Below are 22,086 nucleotides of genomic sequence, written 5' to 3'. Positions count from 1 at the left end.
TAATGTTACCCAGCTCAATAGAGAAAATAAAAAAATAAAAGAAACAGTTATCGATCTACAAGCTCGTAGCATGCGTGATAATCTGGTATTTTCTGGTATTCCAGAAGCCGCTGGAGAGGACGCGGAGACCATGGTAAAAAGCTTCATCAAAACCCACCTGAAGCTGCCGGAGGACACTGTGAAGAACATCGTCTTCGATCGGGTACATCGCCTCGGCCCCATTCGGGCTACGGCCGGGAGACCACGTCCTATCGTGGCCAAATTCGGCCACTTCAAACAAAAGCAACATGTGAAAAGCCGCGGCAGGGAATTAAAAGGAACGGACTTCAGCGTGAACGACCAGTTCCCCAAAGAGATCTTGGAACGACGCAGGGTCCTCTTCCCAATCCGACGCGGCTTCATCCAGAAGGGCTCCCGCGCTGTCATCGCTGTGGACCGGCTGTACGTGGACGGACAGCTCCACCGTGACCCCAACATCACTCCGTGGCTGTATTAACCTCACACCAGATAAGAATCAGCTACACCATTTCCCTATCCACTCACACTAACTTGCATTAACATCTGTTTAACTTACCAGCATCAAATCGCATCTTAAAGTGTGATTTCATAGCAGAATTAACACCGTCACTCTCCGTCAGTGATTTAATTGGAATGTTTACGTTTTGTTTCTGTTTTTTTTTTCTTCTCGTTTTTTTTTTTTTTTTCCTCCTCTCTTTTCCCCCTCTTGGTTGTATGCTGCTCACCCCTGTCCTTGGTTTCTTTCTTTATTCCTTTCACTGCCTCGATCACCTGCTTCGACACTCATCCACAAACATCCTTTATTTCGACACATATGCACCATGCGCTCAATGGCAGCACATTTACATCAGTCAGACAGCGCACACAGTCATATAAGATACACACACACTTAAGCCAAGCCTACTCATATTAGTAACTATGCTTACACAAAGTCAGACTCAGGGAGCATCTCGCCACACATTTTTTCTCTCTCTCCTTCTCTTTATTTATGAACAAGTGACGTATTCTCTCCACCTGTCTAAGCAACGCACACAGCATACATCCCTAGTTATACACAAACATCTATGGGTACACTGAGGTTCATTACATGGAATATAAATGGAGCTGGCTCCAGAGAAAAGAGGTTAAAAATATTTAACCAACTCAAAAAACTACAGGCAGATGTTGTCCTATTACAAGAGACCCACAGACCTCTTAGAGGTTCGAATGAACTTAAAACACCTGAGTTTCCCAATGTGTTCTCAGCTTGTTATAATTCTAGACAAAGGGGAGCAGCAATTTTAATACATAAAAATATTAATTTCACAGTACTCGATACAGTTATAGATCCAGAGGGCAGATTCTTAATCATTAAACTATCTATACGTGATAAAAAGCTATGTATTGCAAGTGTATATGGTCCAAATGTTGATGATCCCTCATTCTTTCACGGTTTTTTCAGTGCACTCTCTGAACACTTAGATGGCACACTTGTTCTTGGAGGTGACCTCAACCTTGGACTAAATGAAGACATGGATAGGCTCAATACAGCGGGAACTCAGCGTAATTGGCAGTCCACAAATATAATCAAACAGTATATGAGCGACTTTGGTCTTTGCGATGCATGGCGCTCCCTTCACCCCACCAGTAAGGAATATACTTTTTTCTCACATGTCCATCACTCCTACTCTCGTCTGGATTATTTTTTGGTCAGCAGCTCACTGCTGAACGACATTTCAGACACTGAGATTCACCCTATAGCTGTCAGCGATCATGGTCCTGTATCTTTAACACTAATGCACAAGAATAATACTACGCCAAGAAAAAACTGGAGATTTAATATATCACTACTTAAAGATGAAGACTTTATTAAATATTTTAAAAAAAGAGTGGACTTCATATTTGGACTATAATGACACTCCCGAAACATCAGCTTCTGTTCTATGGGAAGCAGGGAAAGCTGTGATGAGAGGTAAAATAATTTCTTTCTCATCACATAAAAAGAAAAAAGAAAACAAAAATATTCAGGAATTAGAAAAAAACATCAAATCACTAGAAGAAGCCTACGCGTCCCACCAAGATCAGGAAACATTGAACAAAATACGCAAAACAAAACTAGAATTAAATGAGATAATTGATAAAAAAACAAAATTCTTAGTACAAAGACTACGCCTACAAAATTATGAACATGGTAATAAATCCGGTCAATTTCTAGCAAACCAGCTAAAAATAAATAAAGAAAAAACAACTATATGTGCTGTTCAAGATTCATCTGGGAACACATTATATGAACCGATACAAATAAACAACATTTTCAGGGATTTCTATAAAACGTTGTATTCACCACAAATAAACCATCTAAAAAAGAAATTGATCAGTTTTTGGACAACATAACTCTTCCAAAATTATTGGACACTCAAGCAATGGCACTGGATTCACCACTGACACCAGGTGAACTCCAGGAAGCCCTGATAAGTATGCCCAATAATAAGGCTCCAGGTCCAGACGGCTTTCCTGCAGAATTCTACAAAGAATTCTGGTCGATTCTAGCACCAGTTTTCTACAGAACGTTGTTGGAAATTAAAGAAAAGGGCAGACTTCCATCAAATATGAATTCTGCAAACATTAATCTCCTGCTAAAACCAGGCAAAGACCCTGTATATCCCTCAAGCTATCGTCCAATATCCCTTATAAATGTAGACCTTAAAATAATCTGCAAAGCTCTCTCAAAGAGACTGGAGAAAATAACCCCCCTCTTAATTCATCCTGACCAAACTGGTTTCATAAAAGGTAGGCACTCATCAACAAATACACGTAGATTACTTAATTTGATAGACTACTCATACAGTAAAAACCTAGAAACTACAATATTCTCTTTAGACGCAGAAAAAGCATTTGACAGAGTTAACTGGAAATTTCTATTTGCAACTTTACACAAATTTGGTTTTGGATCCTCTTTCATAAACTGGTTAAAAATATTATATAATTCCCCAACAGCTTGTGTTAGAACAAATGACCAGACATCCTCCAGCTTCTGTCTCTTGAGGGGCACCAGGCAGGGATGCCCACTCTCCCCTTCACTATTTGCAATTTTTATTGAACCACTAGCAGCAGCAATTAGACAGAATTCAGTAATTAAGGGCATAAAATGCAAGAACGTGGAACATAAAATCAGCCTTTATGCGGATGATGTGTTACTCTTTCTCCAAAATTCACAAACCAATATCTCTGGGGTGATTGAATTGATAAACTCTTTTGCAAGAATATCAGATTACTCAATTAACTGGTCAAAATCTACAGTCCTACCGATTAATTGCTCCCTCCATAATTCCTCTTCTACACCACTACAATCGGGAAATATAAAATATTTAGGTATTAATGTTTCTCCCAAGCTTGCAGATCTAACTAAATTAAACCATATCCCACTTTTAAAGAAGGTAGAAGATGATCTGGCTAGATGGAAATGTCTACCCATATCACTCATGGGAAGGGTTGCCGCTATAAAAATGATGGTCTTACCAAAAATAAATTTTTTATTCTCAATGATCCCAACTAAACCGCCACAAGATTGGTTCAGATCTCTAGATTCATGTATGTCCAAATTCCTTTGGAAAAATAAACCCCCACGTATAAGCTTAAAAACACTACAAAAGACCAAGGATAAAGGAGGACTAGAACTGCCTAACTTTCAGCACTACTTCTTAGCCAACAGGCTTCAGTTTATCTCAGGATGGCTAAAACACACCCTCTTAGATGAACCTTGGCTAGATGTAGAACAAGCACTCTGCAATAATCTAGAGATCTCAGACCTACCATTTATCAGCTCAAACATCCAACGACATGAATGCTTTAAAAGCATCAACATCAGCTCTTCTCTGACAGCATGGTGGGAGTTTCTAAAATTGACGGCGTCTTCATTAATCCCATGCAAACGTACACCTATCTGGAACAACCCTGACATATTACAAAACAATAATATGATAAACTTTTCAGATTGGAGTGATAAAGGAATCAAATATTTAGAACATATACTAGAAGGAACAGAATTTATTTCATTTGACGGACTAGTTACACAATATGGGATCAACAAGAAAAGATTTTTAGAATATCAACAAATTAAATCCATAGTAAAAAAGAAATTTAAACCGGGTCAAGTTGAACTACAAACACCACCAAGTGTGGTTCAATTTCTTACTCTTAAACCCCCCAAATTACTATCCAAAATATACAGAATGCTTTCTAAAACAGATGAATCAATATCACTTCTCTCTCACCTTAGAACACACATGCATCAACACTACAATGAGCGGGTGGAGGGAGGTTTGGAGTCTTCTCTCACCCCCATTCTCTGCGACCTGCTGGAGCAGGGGGGCTAGGACTAGGAGGAGGAGTTGGCCGTCCGACTGCGGTCTGGAGTGTGGAGCCTTCCTGCTGCTGCGGAGTCGGGGCGGTCTGCCTCCCCCCACCGCAGGGAAAAGGGAAACACCACCTGGGTCTGGGTGCAGTTCCCCCCTCCAGGGGCGGGGGCACCTAGACCCGGTTTGTAGAGTACGCTTGGGGAGTGTGATCGTGTGTACAACGTCTCTTTATGTCTGTCTCCACGTTGGTTGAGTGTGGAGTAAGTGCATATGAGAGCATGAGGGTGGGAATGGATGTTTGTATCTGTGTGTGCCTGTATGTCTGTGTCTATATGTCAGGTTGGGTGTCAGGCGCCACCTCTCTGGGGACATCTCAGGCCCTCCAAGGTTTGGAGGCCTATCTCCACCCACCACCACTTCCCCTGCCAGTGGCGGACCCCCTCAGACATCGGTGCGTTGGTGGTTCTTTGTGTCTGGGAATGGGCGTCCAGGTACACACCGGCTCACTCCTTGGCGGCCGCTTATCGGGGCCTGGAGCCTGGGGCTCGCTCGGGCCACTTCGGAGGTGGGGTGCCCCCGGCCTCTCGGCCTGGGGCTCGGTCACTCAGGCGCAGCTGGCTGCCGGCGGAGCTCACGGGCGCGTCACTGCAACGCCCCCTGGCTTCTGCTCCGCGGCTGCTGAGTGAGCCCTCATCTGGGACTCTCCTCAGCTCTTTCTGGGACAGTGGCGCAGCTGCCCCTCTGTTGGTCTTCCTTGGTCTCTTGTGTTCTGGGGGCCTCTGGATGTCTGGAGTTTTGATCTCCTCCACACCTGCTTCAAGCCCTGGAGGACGGGGCTGTGGCCCCCCCACACCCTCTAGCAGATTATTACATGAAGGAACCTTTTAAAAAACAAAAAACAAGCGCGTCCATGCTCACAGGTGTACACACGGGTGATCACACCCACAAACTACACCCTTTTTGGCTCCTACCTCAAAACACACTGTGTTCTGTTGATCTTATGTGCTGCACAATAATGTTTAACATTTAGTATTTACTGTCATATTCCCATATATCATTGTGATGTTGTTTATTCTATTACGCTTGTTCTCTTCTGCTTGTTTTCTTTTTTCTTTCTCAACAGGTGATCCAGGTGATCGATATATGCATTTTTTTTTCTCTGCCCGTTCTGTTGGTTTTTGTCTTTTGCCCTTCTCCCCCGTCCCTCTTCTCAGCTGTTTCTCTTTCCCTCTTTCTTTCTCGCCTTCTTTCCCCCAGTCAAGTCTGTCCCGTATTCAGTAAGTGAAAATAAAATAAACAATAAAAGGTGAATCAAATGGACCATTACGGCAAGGCTGGGATGGTCAGTTTGGTAAAGTAAATCCGTTGGGCATCTTTCTTTGCCTTTAGACAACAATTCTGATGGCAAAAGAGCCAAACGGGACAGGCAAAAAAAGAAAAAAGATACTTGCTTCTACTAATAACACTCAGCTTACTGGATGAAAATAACACATTTTTTCAATCAGTTCATCCAATATAACTCCATAAGTTTACTGATCTGACTTGTTCCAAACACTCAGTCTAAAATAAGAAGATAATAATATAAATACATACCTCACAGTAACTGCACTTGTAGAGTTACTTTCTGGTGTGGATCTTTTGGTGTCTTCTCAGGGAATGTGGAGATTTGAAAGTCTTATCACACAGGTCACATTTATAAGGTCTCTCCTCATTGTGGGTAAACATGTGTTGTTTTAACTCTCCAGCTGTTGTAAAGAGTTTTCCACACTGATCACAGAAATAAACATCATGTCCAGTGTGACTGCGTAAGTGTATATTTCGTGACTCTATACGGCGGAATGTTTTTCCACAAAAATCACAGGGGTACGCTTTGCTTCCAGAGTGGGTAACTTGATGACGCTTTAAGTTTTTACTTTGAGCAAAAGATTTTCCACACAAATCACAGTTGTACGCTTTAATTCCACTGTGGATGAGTTGGTGTCTTTTTAAGGTTCCAGCCAGGGTAAAAGATTTTCCACACAAGTCACAGCTGTACGCTTTAATTCCACTGTGGATGAGTTGGTGTGTTTTCAGGTGTTGAGCCTGGATAAAAGATTTTCCACACAAGTCACAGCTGTACGCTTTAATTCCACTGTGGATGAGTTGGTGTGTTTTCAGGTGTTGAGCTCGGGTAAAATCCTTCCCACACTCGTCACAGGTGTGTTTCTTCTCCCCCTTTCTTCTGTGAGGTTTGTCGGCCTCCTGAGAGGGCTGACTTCTCGCTCCATGTTGGTCCTGCAGTGACAGAGATACAAACAGAGGCAGTGAGTGAAATGCAGTCGTGGAACAAACTGAAACTGCCTCCATTAGTGGAATCAAAGAGGTCAAGAAACACGTTGTAGGTGTGTTACCACCACCTTCTGGTGATAGTTTCACACTACAATGATGTGCTACAATAAGACTTGTCAAAGGGGAAAATCTTTTATGTCATAAAAATATTGTGAGTTCAACTGATGATGATGTTGTTTCAATGTGTGCTGATAAAATATGATCTTTGTATTTTCTTGTAACTTCTGTGGTTTTTGTTTGTGAATGTAGCTTCTGTATGTATGGAGGAGGAGCCCAGGATGGAAAAGATAAAGCTGCTGTTAACAACCAGCTGTGCACACAGTTTCAATAACAGTGTAACTGAGATACTTTTCTCACCTCCTGTGTTGAAGTCATTGTTTCCTCTGTAGTGGCTGAGCTGAGTCCAAATGGCTGAAACTGTTCCTCTGCTGCTCCACCAGACTCTTCTCCTCCTGTTACTCAGCTGGGACACAAAAGTATAGATATGTATTTTATCCCTGGCAAGAAGAAGCAGAGCAAATAAACATTACGACACTCATCAGTAACAATACCTATGAAGGAGGGGTGGAGCAGAACCGGAATACAGTATTCGGAAAGGCACACAAAAAAACCAAACAAAAAATAATAATAATTATTTTTTTACGAATATTTATTTCGAACAAATACTTAAAAAATATTTATATTTGGGAACAAGGGAAAACTTTATATGAAACAGCTGAGTTTCCTTGAGAGACTGCAGAACAGTACTGGATGAGTGAGTGACGTGTGAAAGAGGTGACTGACACAGGCTGCTCCACACAGCGACAGAGACGGCTCGGCTGAGCGAAAAAAACACTGAACTGCATCACTATTTTTGTTCAATAGATTTTTTGGACCTTAACTGTGTTCTGGAGGCAGTTTATAGGTTTCGCGAAGATCGGGAGATTATTTCATTACGCTGCACTATTGACATCTGCATTCGGGTGCTCTTATGTTCACTCTGTTTACGTAGCTTTGTTAGCTTGGTAATTTAGACAACAGGCTGTTGACAGAGTAACGATAAAGTTCGGTAAAAAGGTTAAAACAATGATTGTGTCGAATGTATGCACTTGTGCGAGCTATATGGTACATTTAGGTTACTTAGGTATTTCAACCTATGCTAAGGTTAACCTTAGTTGTTGGTTTAACCATGGTTGAGGCAATGGCTGTTATGTTATTTTCTTTTCAGTGACGTTACATGTTCATTGCTGGATTTATGGAAAGAAAAAAATCAACTAATACTGCCTATCCATAGTTGCTATAATGGATACAATTAAAGAATACTTACACTATAACATTAATTACAAGCGTAACACAAAAAATTGATTTTTATGCCCAGCTTGAATTTTACTCAAATACAAATACAAATACTTTTCCCCCCTCAATAAATACAAATACAGATACTGGCTGCTTTGCACATCTCTACTATGAAGCTTCAAGGTGAAATCCCAGGAGCAACTACAAAAAGAAAGTCATCAGCTGCCTACAAGAACTTGAAAGGGAAAAGGCCACTGAGTAGGGCTGGGCGATATGGCCTAAAATTCATAAGGTGATATAATTTGAAGCATGTGCGGTAACAATATATATCGTGATGTCTGTGAAGGTTCTCAGTCATCCAGGTCATCGTAGTCAAAGGAGCTTGCAAAGAAAAGCGTCTGGACTTCTTTAAGTTGCTTGAAGACGTTTCACCTCTCATCCGAGAAGCTTCTTCAGTTCTAAGGTCAAATGGTGGAGAGTCCCAGATATAACCTAGTGGGAGTAACCCCCCACAGAGGGACAAAAGGACCCCCTGATGATCCTCTAATCGCCTGAGCCAAGGTGTGAAACTGGGTGTGGGTCCCAATCAGCCAGAGTTTCGGGTGTGTTCATTGTGAAACCTGGCCCCACCTTATCGCATGATAAGGTGGGGCCATGCGATATATATCACGAATATATATCGTGATATATTCTTTTCTTCTGTATAACGTATTTTCCACACTAAAAATCTTTTAATTTTCTCAAAAATCGAGAGTGTGCCTTATGTATGAATTCTGGTTGTGCTTACTGACCTCGAACCGATTTCTGCGTGCAGAAATCTGTTAAAAAAATGTTTTAGTACAACTTTGGTAAGCCGCACAGCTTGATGGATAATCAGAGCATTATGGCTGCCGTAGTGAAAAGCTTCGCGGAGTAATCTGGGTCCAAAACTCCGTCAACTTCAGGTCCCAAAGTCAAACGAATACTAAGAGTTAAAAACGGTCTAAATTCTTTCATCTTTAATTAAATCATCAGCGTTGCTGCTTTATCGGGTGTAACAATTAAGTTTTACATCGATGCATCCATGAAAACAGAATTTATTAAATTTAACAGAGATAGAAGTTAACAGGAAGTTAGCTCGCTAGTTTACACCTAAACATGACATGTTCTAAGAGATTTTTGAAACTAATTCAAACGTACAGCTCTGCTATCACTTCCAACATAAATGAAGACAGAAAACTAAACAGCAGTGGCCTTTGAGGGGTTACTGAAGTTTGACTACCTGATATATAATGTTGTGCTACGTGATTGCTAGCGACACAGCTATGTTAGCATAACATTAGCACAATGAAGCTGGAGGATGAACGCCAACTTTTTTTCCACTCATTAAAAGTTAACGTGAGGGATTCTGCTGGTCAGGGACAAATGCAATCGTATAGCAGGATGCTGTACACGGGCCAAACTTCAGTCAGGAGAACAACTGAGATTATTCATCCACAATACGAGGTTAGTTATTAATATACTGCAACAACATGGGAATAGAGCAGCTGCGAGAGAATTCAACATTAATGAATCAATGTTACGGAAGTAGAGGAAGCGCAGTTTTTGGCTTTCCCCATATTTCAAAAGTGCTTCATCTCTTTGCTGTGACTGTCGCTTGGCATAATTTGCAGATGATAATGGTTTTAGCCGCTGCGATGCTTTCGACCAAAACAGGCGCAGCTTGATGACATCATCAACATGCACTATCGCGATAGAGCGATATAGTCAAAATCTCTATCGTTGGTCAAATTTATATTGTTTCTATCGTATATCGTTTATATCGCCCACCTCTACCACTGAGCTCCCTGCATACCACCACCTTTACCCAGGGGATGCTACACCCTGTATATATTTCAAAATAAAAAATAAAAAAAAGCTCAGTTTCCTACAATGGCAGCAGCCGGTTAGTTTTAATATTACTCTTATTATTCTTTCTGGGTCACAAAATAAACATTTAACATCTTTTTTGTCTTTCACTACTCAGGTTAAACATGATATATGAGTCACTTGGATAACTTAGAAATGTTATTGTTTGGTTTTTTTTAGTATTTTATTTGTTCCTGAGTAAATCGGTTTGGCTGAGATTAAAGTAGTAGAGGCGCTGTTGGGCATTCCGTGCAACTGAGGTGATATGGTTGCCCCAGAACAGGTCCTCGGTCACAGTTACCCCCAAGAATTTAAAACTGCTCACCCTCTCCACCGCCTCACTGCTGATGAAGAGAGGCAGATGGTTGTTATGACCCTTCCTCCGGAAATCTACAATGATCTCCTTGGTCTTTTTGGTGTTTAAGACCAAGTTATTGTCGTGGCACCATGACTCTAGTTGTTGCACCTCTGTCCTGTAGTTTGTCTCATCGTTGTTGGATATAAGTCCGAGCACTGTGGTGTCATCGGCAAACTTAACGATGAGATTGGACGCGCAGGAGGAAATACAGTCATGGGTGAAGAGAGTGTATAGCAGAGGGCTCAGGACACACCCCTGAGGGGCACCGGTGTTGACCACAAGGGTGGAAGAGGTGTTCTTACCCACTCTGACACTCTGTCTACGGTTAGTGAGGAAGTCCATAATCCAGTTGCACAGAGAGGAGTTAAGTCCCAGTTGGTGGAGTTTGGGACGGAGTTTGTATGGCCGGATGGTATTAAAAGCCGAGCTGTAGTCTACAAAGAGGAGCCGTGCATAGGTGTTCCTGTGTTCCAGGTGCTCCAGTAATGTGTGCAGCACTATGGCGATCGCATCCTCGGTTGACCGGTTCTCCCTGTATGCAAACTGGTACGAGTCCAGGGATGGTGGAAAAGCAGCTCTGATGTGTTTGATGACCAGTCTCTCCAGGCATTTGGCGGGAATGGGGGTGAGTGCCACAGGTCTGAAATCGTTCAGACATGTGACATTTGACTGTTTTGGGATGGGAACGATGGTTGCTGCTTTGAAACAGGATGGTACCAGTGAACAGGACAACGAGGTGTTATATATAGAGGTGAAGACGTCCGCCAGGTCCGCAGCACAGTCTTTTAGCACCCGGCCCAGCACTCCATCCGGCCCGGCCGCCTTCCTGGTGTTAATGCTCCGGAACACACGCCTCAGCTCATGAGTGCTCAGGACCGGAGCAGGATCGGTTGAGGGGAGAGGGGACAGGACAGGGTCGGTGTTCTCCCTGTCAAAACGGGCATAAAAGAGATTTAAATCCTCAGCCAGAGTAGAACTGTCGGCTGAGGGTGATGGTGTTCTCCTTTTGTAGTCCGTGATAGCCCTGATGCCCTCCCAGACCTGCCTTGGGTTTGTGTTGTTCTCAAACCTGGCCTCGATACGCCTCCTGTGCTGCTGCTTGGCAGTCTTGATGCCTCTTCTCAGGTTGGCCCTGGCAGCACTGTATGCCTCCTGGTCCCCGGATTTGAAAGGGTTTTTTTTGTATTTTTTGTGTATTTTTCATGCAGATTACGTCCCGGATCAAAATGCGGTACAATCGTTGCCGTCTTTTTTTTTTCTTTTTTTTTTAAAATCGTTGTCATTTGGAAATGAGATCGCACATAAGTATGAATCGAGATCGCGATTTTCTAACGATTAATCATGCAGCCCTACTGGGTACTTTTGTGATTGTTTTCCTTCTCTATAAGGGACAGGTTCAAAGGTTAAAGGTCTCTCTTACTTTCAGTGCTGCCACGTGTGGATTTAAGTCCGCACTGCACTGTGTGTGTCTGTTTCCTGATTCAGTAAAACACGTGCAGCTCTCCCAAAATGTGTGCGCATCACAGTTTTTTGGCCTCGTCTTATCTGTTTATCTTATCGGTATACAAGGCTCGCAACGATACAAATGGAAAATGTAATGTTAGTGTCATGTTGTTCAACAATTTCTACAAGAAAGCGGCTGGACTTCTTTAAGTTTGGTAAAACACGTTTCACCGCTCATACAAACCATTATGACGGAATTATAGAAAACACTGCATCAAAAACACAAAAAAAGTTGTTTCAGACATGTTGATCTCAGCAAAGGAGAATCACACCAAAACTTTCTTTGTGAGTACGGGCAGCTGCACCTAAAGGCACAATGAATAGCGAGCACACATTGAACCGTACATAACGCTGTAGGGGCGTAAGGTCTTTTAATCGTGGATGTAGTCAACGCGGTAAATACAAATGAGGCTGTAGAGGTTTGGTGCAGGCAGAAAAACAGCTGCAGGGCTGCTGAAAAGACTTTTCTGCTCCAACTTCTCCCAGCATGCTGAGCTAATGATTAGTTGGTGTTTTTCTCCAAACACTCTCTCACTCTTCTCTCAACGTGTTCACAATAAACTGTGAACAGACACCGAGGAGAGCAGCAGAAGACCTCATTCAGGAGCTAAACTCAACATGAACTGAACTCACAGTAAAGTTAGCTCGGTGCTTACCTTTAGATGAGCCCACAAACCGAGAGAAACTCCGCGATGAAGCTGCAACTCTTTCCAAACACAGGAAACAGATCAGGGAGCAGAGACCCACGTGGTTCACGCTGATCTCAGCTACGATCCAGGAGACCAGGGTGGGCAGATCGATGCAGATATCGATCAGGACGTTGGTAGTGGTTTATGATCGATGCTTTAGTTTGTTTCTCTCCTCTAAGTTCACTACTTTACTCCCGTTTCATGAAAAAGCAGCTCTCTCTGCTCGACTCCTCTCTTGCACACATGCTTTGCTCCGCCCCATTTTCTGCTCTGCTGTGATTCGTTGCTGTGCGGTCACGTGACTCAGAAGCTACATTTGGGGGGTGTCCAAATTCATGAGCCGCGTCCTCTTTTTTTTTTTTAAATAAACTTTATTAAGAAACAGTATACAGAACATGTATACAACCAGAACAAAATTATTATATATGCCAGAGGGTGTGATACAAAGAATTACAAACATTCAAATAATTCGTAATTACTACAAATAGTAATAGTTTTCATAGCCTTTTTGTTGAGTGATCCACTAATCAATTTTATGTAACATAAAACATCATTATAGTAATGTTTAAAATTAGGTTTTTTGTTACTGTATTTGCATTTGTGAAAATAAAATTTAGCTAAGATAACTAACAAGTTTATTATAAAGTAAGCATCTTCTTTTTTTTTGCCTTCGAAAGAAACAAAATACAAGATTTTCCCATTTTACAGTAAAGTCTTTATAGAGATGTCCAGCAATGAATCTACTGAAGTCTTTCCAAAATGTTCTAGCGTATGAACAGATCCAGAAAAGGTGTTGCACAGTCTCAGGATGGCTTCCACAAAATCCACAGTTCACATTTATGTCCCTTTTGAACTTTGTCACGTAATGATTAGCAGGATAAAATTTATGCAGTATTTTAAAGGAGACTTCCTTCACTTTATTCGTTACCAGTTACTTGTTAGGAATTGTCCATACTCTTTTCCAGTTAATGTCACTGACAAAGAAATTCCAATAAGAGACCACATGTGGAATAGTTAGAGATTCTGTCTGGAACAAAGCACGGATATTCTTATTACTTTTACTACGGTTTGTTAGACAGATTCTTCCTATGTGTGAATCTAAAGGGTTGGGGAGAGAAACAGATGATATGCAAGGTTGAATACCTTTAAAAAGCATTATAATACTCGTAGGTATTGCATCAAATAATATGGCATATTCTTTGGGTGTGGCTGGAAATTTATAGGTGTTTAAGAATTCTGAATAGGACATAAGCTGCCCATTAGGATTAAACAGCTGATTCACTAAAACAATCCGTTTCTCAACCCACCTAGAAAAAAAAAAGATTTATTTTTATACACTATGTTCCTATTATTCCAAATTGAATACGTATGGGGTGTAAAGTTGTGTTTATATATAAGGGACCAAGCTAATAGAAGTTGTTTGTGAAACATCGAAAGGTTTTCTGGAAGCTTATCTATATTATAATCACAACCTAAGATAACTTAGACCACCAAACTTCCAAATGGATACCGGATTTTTAAGAAAATGTTTAGCCCAATTAATCTTAAATGTATTGTTTAGAGTAGTAAAATCCAAAACATTGAGGCCACCGTGTTCATAGTCATTCATCAATACACTTTTTCTGATGTAATGTAATGTGTCCTGTTTTTCCAGAGCAAGTTGAAGAGCATTCGGTCGATATCCTTACAAGTTTTGCCGTCCACATGCAGAGAAATTGCTGCATAAGTCAGTCAACACAGACCTTCTGCTTTTGAGAGCAATACCCTTCCTCTTAAACTTAAATCTCTCTGCAACCATTGATTTAATTTGGTTTGAGATTTTTTAATAATTGGGGGACAATTTAGTAAAATTCTGTCTTTTGGATCTTTGCAGATAATCAGACCTAAATATGTTGCTTCATTTTTAACTGTTATATTACAAATACTCTGAACACTACACTCTTTGACAGGCAATAATTGACATTTATTTAAGTTTAGGACCAATCCAGACCCTTTTGAGAAATCCTCTATTACGTGTAAAGCAATTGGCACTTGGCTGGCATTTTTAAGAAAAATTGTGGTATCAGGCTATGACAGCGTTGATGGAGTTTTTAAATTGTGTTGATCGGCCACGTAAAACCAGAGTTATGTTAAAAATATATGAAATATTTGGTTTTCTTCCTGAATACTATCATTGTTTATATTTACTGCGGGAAGAAACGGTAAAAACTGTGTTTCATAAGGAAAATGCCATAAAGCACTTTCCACCTGTGAGCGAAGACAAAACCAAAAAACCCCACCCTTTCCTAATGGTCAAAAAATGTACCATGTCGACCAATCAAAAGATTCCAGATAGCAAGACGACATTGAATCGATGTTGATTTTTCATCCAATCCGTCGTTATGGTCAGGGTTGAAATGTCACTGTTGTAACAACATTGAAATACTGTGGTAAACCCATGGTCTTACTATAGGGACGTTGAAATGATGTTGATTTACCGTTGTTTTTTTGTCATTGATATTTGATCTATTTGTAGTTGACCAGGTGACAACAACAACGTCGAGAAAACGTCTATTTATAGTTGACCATCATTCCGCGCCGGACACCATCAAAAAGCCATCGATTTCTAGTAGTGCATTAAATTGCATTGCAACTGAGCGGGTATAAAGTACCGGAGAAAGTGGATTTATTGTTCTTTTGTTATCAATGACTTTGGTCTAGTTCACCAGCTTTGAAAAATCGTGTCGACCTGCAATTTATGTATAGTTGAGCGGGAAATTAAAGCAGCGATCACTTGGACTATTCCGCAGCACCCCTCTCACAGTGGTACATCCCTCCAGGTAACCATTGTCTTGTACAGTAGAGCGGGACATTAGATTTACTCTCAGCGGAATTGACCGGAGAAGGCATCAGTTCATGCACTGCACTGGCCTGCACCACGATTAGTATAAGGTAAGAATGAATGAATTTTCTTCTATTTGTTATTTCCACAGTTGCATTTGAATAACAGTAAAAAACTCGTTAATGTACAGTTTCTGACAAAATGTGGGAGCCCGAAATTGTGTCCACTTTTCATCTTACAACTCAGCTGGAGTTTCATACTTTTCTGTTATATTCTGTTACAAAGCTAGCCTAACGCTTCGAGGGTTCCTTTGTTAGCCTTGCCGTCGCCTCGGCCACCATTGACCCAGACTGTCGCTCTGTCTTTGCCTTTTTGCATAGTACTAAAAAAAAAATAGTGTAAATCTGTGATATATGATTGGTAAATGTAAAGGTAACTGTATAAATGTGTTCAATGACTTTGTTACTTTTGATGATTGGAGAGCACCCGCTTCAATTCGCACACGAAAACTTTAGACTCAGTTCGAATGCTCACGCGGCATGTCCACGTGACTTTACGTTGCACGCTCACCTTTACGTTGCACACTCACCTTTACGTTGCACGCGTACATGACTTTCCGTTTGTGCCTTGAATAATGAATAAGGCTACGTCCACACGTACCAGGGTATTTTTGAAAACGCAGATTTTTCTATGCATTTACACCTTTCGTCCACACGTAAACCTCGTTTTCGTTCGCTGAAAACGGAGATTTTAAAAAACTCCTGCCAGGGTGGATATTTTCGAAAACTCAAGTTTTTGCATTTACGTGTGGATGAGGAAAACTGAGAAAACGCAGCGTCAAAGGTGTGCGCCTATTTTGACGTCTCACTGTGCACGTTTTTCTTTCGGTGCAATGAATTTCTACAATGGCGGACTTAGACAAACTTATACTTGAATGCAGAATGTTAAGCCATCACTTATGGATATATTAGTTTTTCGCCTCCCACTGCTTAAACCTGAACAACCACTTTATGAAGTGGTTCTGAGTGAGCTGGAGCTGTTTTGCAAAGAAGGATGGGCAAGGATTTCAGTCTCTAGATGTGCAAAGCTGGTAGAGACAGACCCTAAAAGACTGGCAGCTGGAATTGCAGCAAAAGCTGGTTCTACAAAGTATTGACTCAGGGGGCTGAATAATTACACACAGCCCACTTTGCAGTTATTTATTTGTAAAAAATGTTTGGAATCATGTAGGATTTCTGTTCCACTTCTCACGTGTGCACCACTTTGTGTTGGTCTTTCACCTGGAATTATAAATGTACATTAATACATTCAATAAAATTGATTCATGTTTGTGGCTGTAATGTGACAAAATGTGGGAAAGTTCAAGGGGGCCGAATAATTTTGCAAGCCACTGTAAGCGGGAGATTTTCCCAACGAAGAACCACTTACTGCTTAAAAGATAGAGAGTTAAAGTAGACTGTATACCCTCAGGTTAACTTTAAAGGTATTGTTGAAGTCAGAGGCAGCATAAAAGTGACCCCCCCTTAGACTGATTTCTAGTTCTAGTGTCTTTATATTCCAGTGAGTTCTGCTTTTAGTTAGCAAACATAAACTAATGTAAGTCTATTAACGGCAACTGACTAACCAACCCGGTGAGTCGAGTCCCCTCGAGCAGTGCTCACTGACCAAGCCTAACACCAAACTGATGAAAACATGGTAGCATTTAGTCTGCATTTATAAATAAGGCAGCATTTATTTAAAACCTGCAACAATCTCTCCCAAAGTGATTGCAGTCACTTCAAGTCAGAGCGCAACTGTTTGCAGAAAGTTGGCCTCTTATAAGATGAGCTCCCTTATTCATTGTATTCCCAGAGTAATTCCCAGAGTATTTTATTTTCTTTAATAAATATCGATGTTTGGTGTCACTGTATTGAGACAACATCACAACGCAAAATATCAAGATGCTGTGCTGTATCGATCCCCCCCCCCCCCACCTCTACCGTATTACGGGTGAAAACACCAGTCAGCCAGAAGATCAAAACAATAGTTAAGTTCAAGTATTTATACAATATCAGTTAACTGTAAGGTAAAACAATATCTATAACAACAACTACTACTAAATACGGTGTCCCAATGGGAAAACCATTTAAACGTAACAGCGATAACATTTTGGAGAATCAAAATCCGTAAAAAATAAATAAATAAAAAAATAAAATAAAAAAGTAAAAGACTTGCAGCTTCCCAAATGTAACATTCAGGATTATTGATGCAAGTCCAGAAATCAGAGCCACAAAGTAGACAAAAGGAAAACATATTATTGATACAGAAGTTGTTTTCTATGCAAGATCACTGCAAAAAGCCATACCTAATGTCCACCCTACTGTTACTCATTTTATATTAAGATTTAAAAATTAGTTGGTATTGGTATGGCGAGTGGCCTTCAATAATAGTAATAAATCACATAGCAATAGTACATTCATATAGTTGTAATAGGCATGAAAATATATTAAGTAATCCAAAGTATTCAGAATACGTAACTCTACCGGCATCCAGCATCTATCTACATGTAAAAAGAATTTGGTGTTTTCTGAGGGTCCAAAAAGAAATAATAGAATTTGAATTAATTTAAATTAAAACAATTTAGTTTAATACGACTAATAGGCATTACGAGCTCAGTCATGGGAAAAAAAACAACAAAAAAAAACAACAACAACATTTCGAATGTTATTTCTTCCTGAATTGAAGTCCAAACATCAGAGCTACCTCATGAGATCCAAGTGTGACATCAGCTGACACTCTTTACAGGAGATTCCATCTGAACTCTGTGGAGCCTGATCTGGTTTGTAAGTCTGACCCTGAAACCAGAAGAGGATCTTTCTGTCTCTTCAGATTCACTGTGATCCAGTGCAGTCCGTCCTGCAGGATCGCGCTGATGTTTGTACAGAGCAGATAATGAAGTGAATGTTTTTGCACATTGGTAACAGTGAAACAGTTTATTTACAGTGAGGGATTGTTTATGTTCGGATTATAAACTGAGATTCTTAAAGCTCTTGTCACACTGTTATTAAGTTCACTTCAATATGTCGAAGTTCATGGCAATCACGAGTCCCTGAATATGAGAAACGTCTGTCACAGTGTCTACAGTTGTATGGTTTCTCTCCTGTGTGGACTCATTATGCAGGTAACCTGCAGTGGTGAAGGATGACCCACACTGGTCACACACGTGCTTTTTAACCCCACTGTGAATGACTTCATGTCGTTTTAATTCACTTGGTTTGGAGAAACCTCTCCCACATTCTTTGCAGAAGTTCATTTTGTCTCCAGTGTGTCTACGCTGATGTATTTTCAGGCTTTCTGGTAATTGAAAGTTTTTCCACAAAGGTCACAGTGAAACTCTTTCCCACCACCACAGTGACGACAGGGTTGAGAATTGGATCCATCTGTGTCGCTCTGCTTCTAAACAAAGACACAAACACAGTAAGTCAGGGAATTCCTTCAACATTTTTATCCTGAACATCGCCTGAAACAAAGAGCATCTCCCAATTTAATGTATTTGATGTAGAGGAACAGCAACAAGCACTGGTACTGTATAAGTTTTCTACAGTACCAGTTTTTCCTTCCCACTGTCACCAAAGTGCTTGCTCATAGGGGGTCATATGATTGTTGGGATTTTCTCTGTATCTATTATTGTAGAATCTACTGTACAATATAAAACACCTTGAGGCGACTGTTGTTGTGATTTGGCGTTATATAAATAAGATTGAATTGAATCTTGAAAATTCATGACTATGTCATAAATTGCAGGGACAAGGTTAAAAACTTGGGCGTGTGGTTCAACATGGCGCTCTCCTTCGAGTCTCATGTAAAAGAGACAACAAAGACCGCCTTTTGTCATTTGAGGAACATAGCTAAAATCAGACAAGTTTTATCAAACTACACTGCAGAGGTTCTTCTCCACGCATTTGTGTCTTCACGTATCGATTATGGTAACGCTCTCCTTTCTGGGCTACCAAAGAAAGGTTTTAGAGGTTTACAGATGGTGCAAAATGCAGCTGCTCACATTTGAACTAAAACTGGAACATTTGAGCACAATACCCCTGCATTGAAATCACTTCATTGGCTACCTTGTGAGGTTCGACAGATTTTAAGGTCCTGCTGCTCACCTACAAGGCTTTAAATGGTTTGGCACCTTCATACCTCTCTGATCTTTTGAACCCTTATGTTCCATCCCATGCTCTCCGATCCCAGGATTCTGGTCATTCAAAAGTTCCTAGAGCCAGAAAAATAACTATTGGGGGAGCGTGCTTTTTCCTTTTCCTGCCCCGTTTTTGTGGAACAACCTCCCTCAAGATATTAGTGGAGCCTCTGTGGAGGTTTTTACAGCTAAGTTGAAGACCCACTAGTTCACCCTATCCTACACATCTTAATTAGTGTTTTTAACTTTTATTGCTATGCATCACTTTCATTTATTTCTTTATTTTTAAATAGCTGTACAGAACTTTGTCTGAAAGCACTTCATAAATAAAGTTCTTCTTCTTATGTTTTTGTTTCTTTGTTTTCTGTTTACTTTTTTATTTTGATTAGAGAAAAGGTGAGCCTAGGTCCTATTAACCTATAACAACTGTGATACTTGCTTCTACTAATAACACTCAGCTTACTGGACGAAAATAACACATTTTTTCAATCAGTTCATCCAATATAACTCCATAAGTTTACTGATCTGACTTGTTCCAAACACTCAGTCTAATATAAGAAGATAATAATATAAATACATACCTCACAGTAACTGCACTTGTAGAGTTACCTTCTGGTGTGGATCTTTTGGTGTCTTCTCAGGGACTTTGGAGATTTGAAAGTCTTATCACACAGGTCACATTTATAAGGTCTCTCCTCATTGTGGGTAAACATGTGTTGTTTTAACTCTCCAACTGTTGTAAAGAGTTTTCCACACTGATCACAGAAATAAACATTATGTCCAGTGTGACTGCGTAAGTGTAGATTTCGTGACTCTATACGGCGGAATGTTTTTCCACAAAAATCACATGGGTACGCTTTGCTTCCAGAGTGGGTAACTTGATGACGCTGTAAGTACGTACTGTGAGCAAAAGCTTTACCACACTGATCACAGCTGTACGCTTTAACTCCAATGTGGACGAGTTGGTGTCTTTTTAAGCCTCCAGGCTGGGTAAAAGATTTTCCACACAACTCACAGCTGTACGGTTTAATTCCACTGTGGATGAGTTGGTGTGTTTTCAGGTGTTCAGCCTGGATAAAAGATTTTCCACACAAGTCACAGCTGTACGCTGTAATTCCACTGTGGATGAGTTGGTGTGTTTTTAAGGTTTTAGCCCAGGTAAAAGATTTTCCACACAAGTCACAGCTGTACGGTTTAATTCCACTGTGGATGAGTTGGTGTGATTTTAAGCTTCCAGGCTGGGTAAAAAATTTTCCACACAATTCACAGTTGTAGGGTTTAACTGCACTGTGGATAAGTTGGTGTGCTTTCAGGTATTGAGCCCGGGAAAAAGATTTTCCACACAAGTCACAGGGGTACGCTTTAATTCCTCTGTGGAGGAGTTGGTGTGTTTTCAGGTGTTGAGGCCGGGTAAAAGATTTTCCACACAAATCACAGTTGTAGGGTTTAACTCCACTGTGGATAAGTTGGTGTGCTTTCAGGTATGGAGCCCGGGAAAAAGATTTTCCACACAAGTCACAGCTGTACGCTTTAATTCCACTGTGGATGAGTTGGTGTGTTTTCAGGTGTTGAGCTCGGGTAAAATTCTTCCCACACTCGTCACAACTGTATTTTTTCTCTCCCTTTCTTCTGTGAGGTTTGTCGGCCTCCTGAGAGCGCTGACTTCTCGCTCCATGTTGGTCCTGCAGTGACAGAGATACAAACAGAGGCAGTGAGTGAAATGCAGTCGTGGAACAAACTGAAACTGCCTCCATTAGTGGAATCAAAGAGGTCAAGAAACACGTTATAGGTGTGTTACCACCACCTTCTGGTGATAGTTTCACACTACAATGATGTGCTACAATAAGACTTGTCAAAGGGGAAAATCTTTTATGTCATAAAAATATTGTGAGTTCAACTGATGATGATGTTGTTTCAATGTGTGCTGATAAAATATGATCTTTGTATTTTCTTGTAACTTCTGTGGTTTTTGTTTGTGAATGTAGCTTCTGTATGTATGGAGGAGGAGCCCAGGATGGAAAAGATAAAGCTGCTGTTAACAACCAGCTGTGCACACAGTTTCAATAACAGTGTAACTGAGATACTTTTCTCACCTCCTGTGTTGAAGTCATTGTTTCCTCTGTAGTGGCTGAGCTGAGTCCAAATGGCTGAAACTGTTCCTCTGCTGCTCCACCAGACTCTTCTCCTCCTGTTACTCAGCTGGGACACAAAAGTATAGATATGTATTTTATCCCTGGCAAGAAGAAGCAGAGCAAATAAACATTACGACACTCATCAGTAACAATACCTATGAAGGAGGAGTGGAGCAGGACCGGAATACAGTATTCGGAAAGGCACACAAAAAAAACAAACAAAAAAACAAAACAATTAATTTCTTTACGAATATTTATTTCGAACAAATACTTAAAAAATATTTTTATTTGGGAACAAGGGAAAACTTTATATGAAACAGCTGAGTTTCCTTGAGAGACTGCAGAACAGTACTGGATGAGTGAGTGACGTGTGAAAGAGGTGACTGACACAGGCTGCTCCACACAGCGACAGAGACGGCTCGGCTGAGCGAAAAAAACACTGAACTGCATCACTATTTTTGTTCAATAGATTTTTTGGACCTTAACTGTGTTCTGGAGGCAGTTTATAGGTTTCGCGAAGATCGGGAGATTATTTCATTACGCTGCACTATTGACATCTGCATT

The 22,086-nt window shown here is 40.7% G+C and overlaps 1 protein-coding gene across 1 annotated transcript; it reads right to left on the bottom strand.

Moving 5' to 3' along the window:
• Positions 1-5,968: 5,968 nt before the first annotated feature.
• On the bottom strand, positions 5,969-21,600 carry LOC146625985 (uncharacterized). Its single transcript, XM_085363101.1, has 6 exons — positions 21,484-21,600; positions 20,036-21,072; positions 18,382-18,464; positions 16,224-16,237; positions 9,220-9,237; positions 5,969-6,569 (listed from the first exon to the last, which is right to left on the bottom strand). Exons 1-6 carry the CDS (start codon positions 21,499-21,501, stop codon positions 5,973-5,975), a joined length of 1,767 nt encoding a protein of 588 aa, XP_085219227.1. The 5' UTR covers positions 21,502-21,600; the 3' UTR covers positions 5,969-5,972.
• Between the last annotated feature and the right edge of the window lie 486 nt (positions 21,601-22,086).

The sequence above is a fragment of the Diplotaxodon limnothrissa genome, linkage group LG9 (genome assembly GCF_057381915.1).
Source record: "Diplotaxodon limnothrissa isolate DT_005_m linkage group LG9, D_limnothrissa_male_GT1.1, whole genome shotgun sequence".
In the NCBI taxonomy this organism is placed as follows: Eukaryota; Metazoa; Chordata; class Actinopteri; order Cichliformes; family Cichlidae; genus Diplotaxodon; species Diplotaxodon limnothrissa.
Note: the sequence above shows the minus strand (reverse complement) of the source record. Positions and strands in the feature narration are given on the sequence as shown.

What these genes read in the sequence shown, in the direction of transcription:
- LOC146625985 (XM_085363101.1), bottom strand. An exon ending in AAGACTTTCAAATCTCCAAA is followed by an intron (nt 18,465 to 20,035) that starts GTCCCTGAGAAG and finishes CTCCAAACCAAG; the next exon opens with TGAATTAAAACGACATGAAG.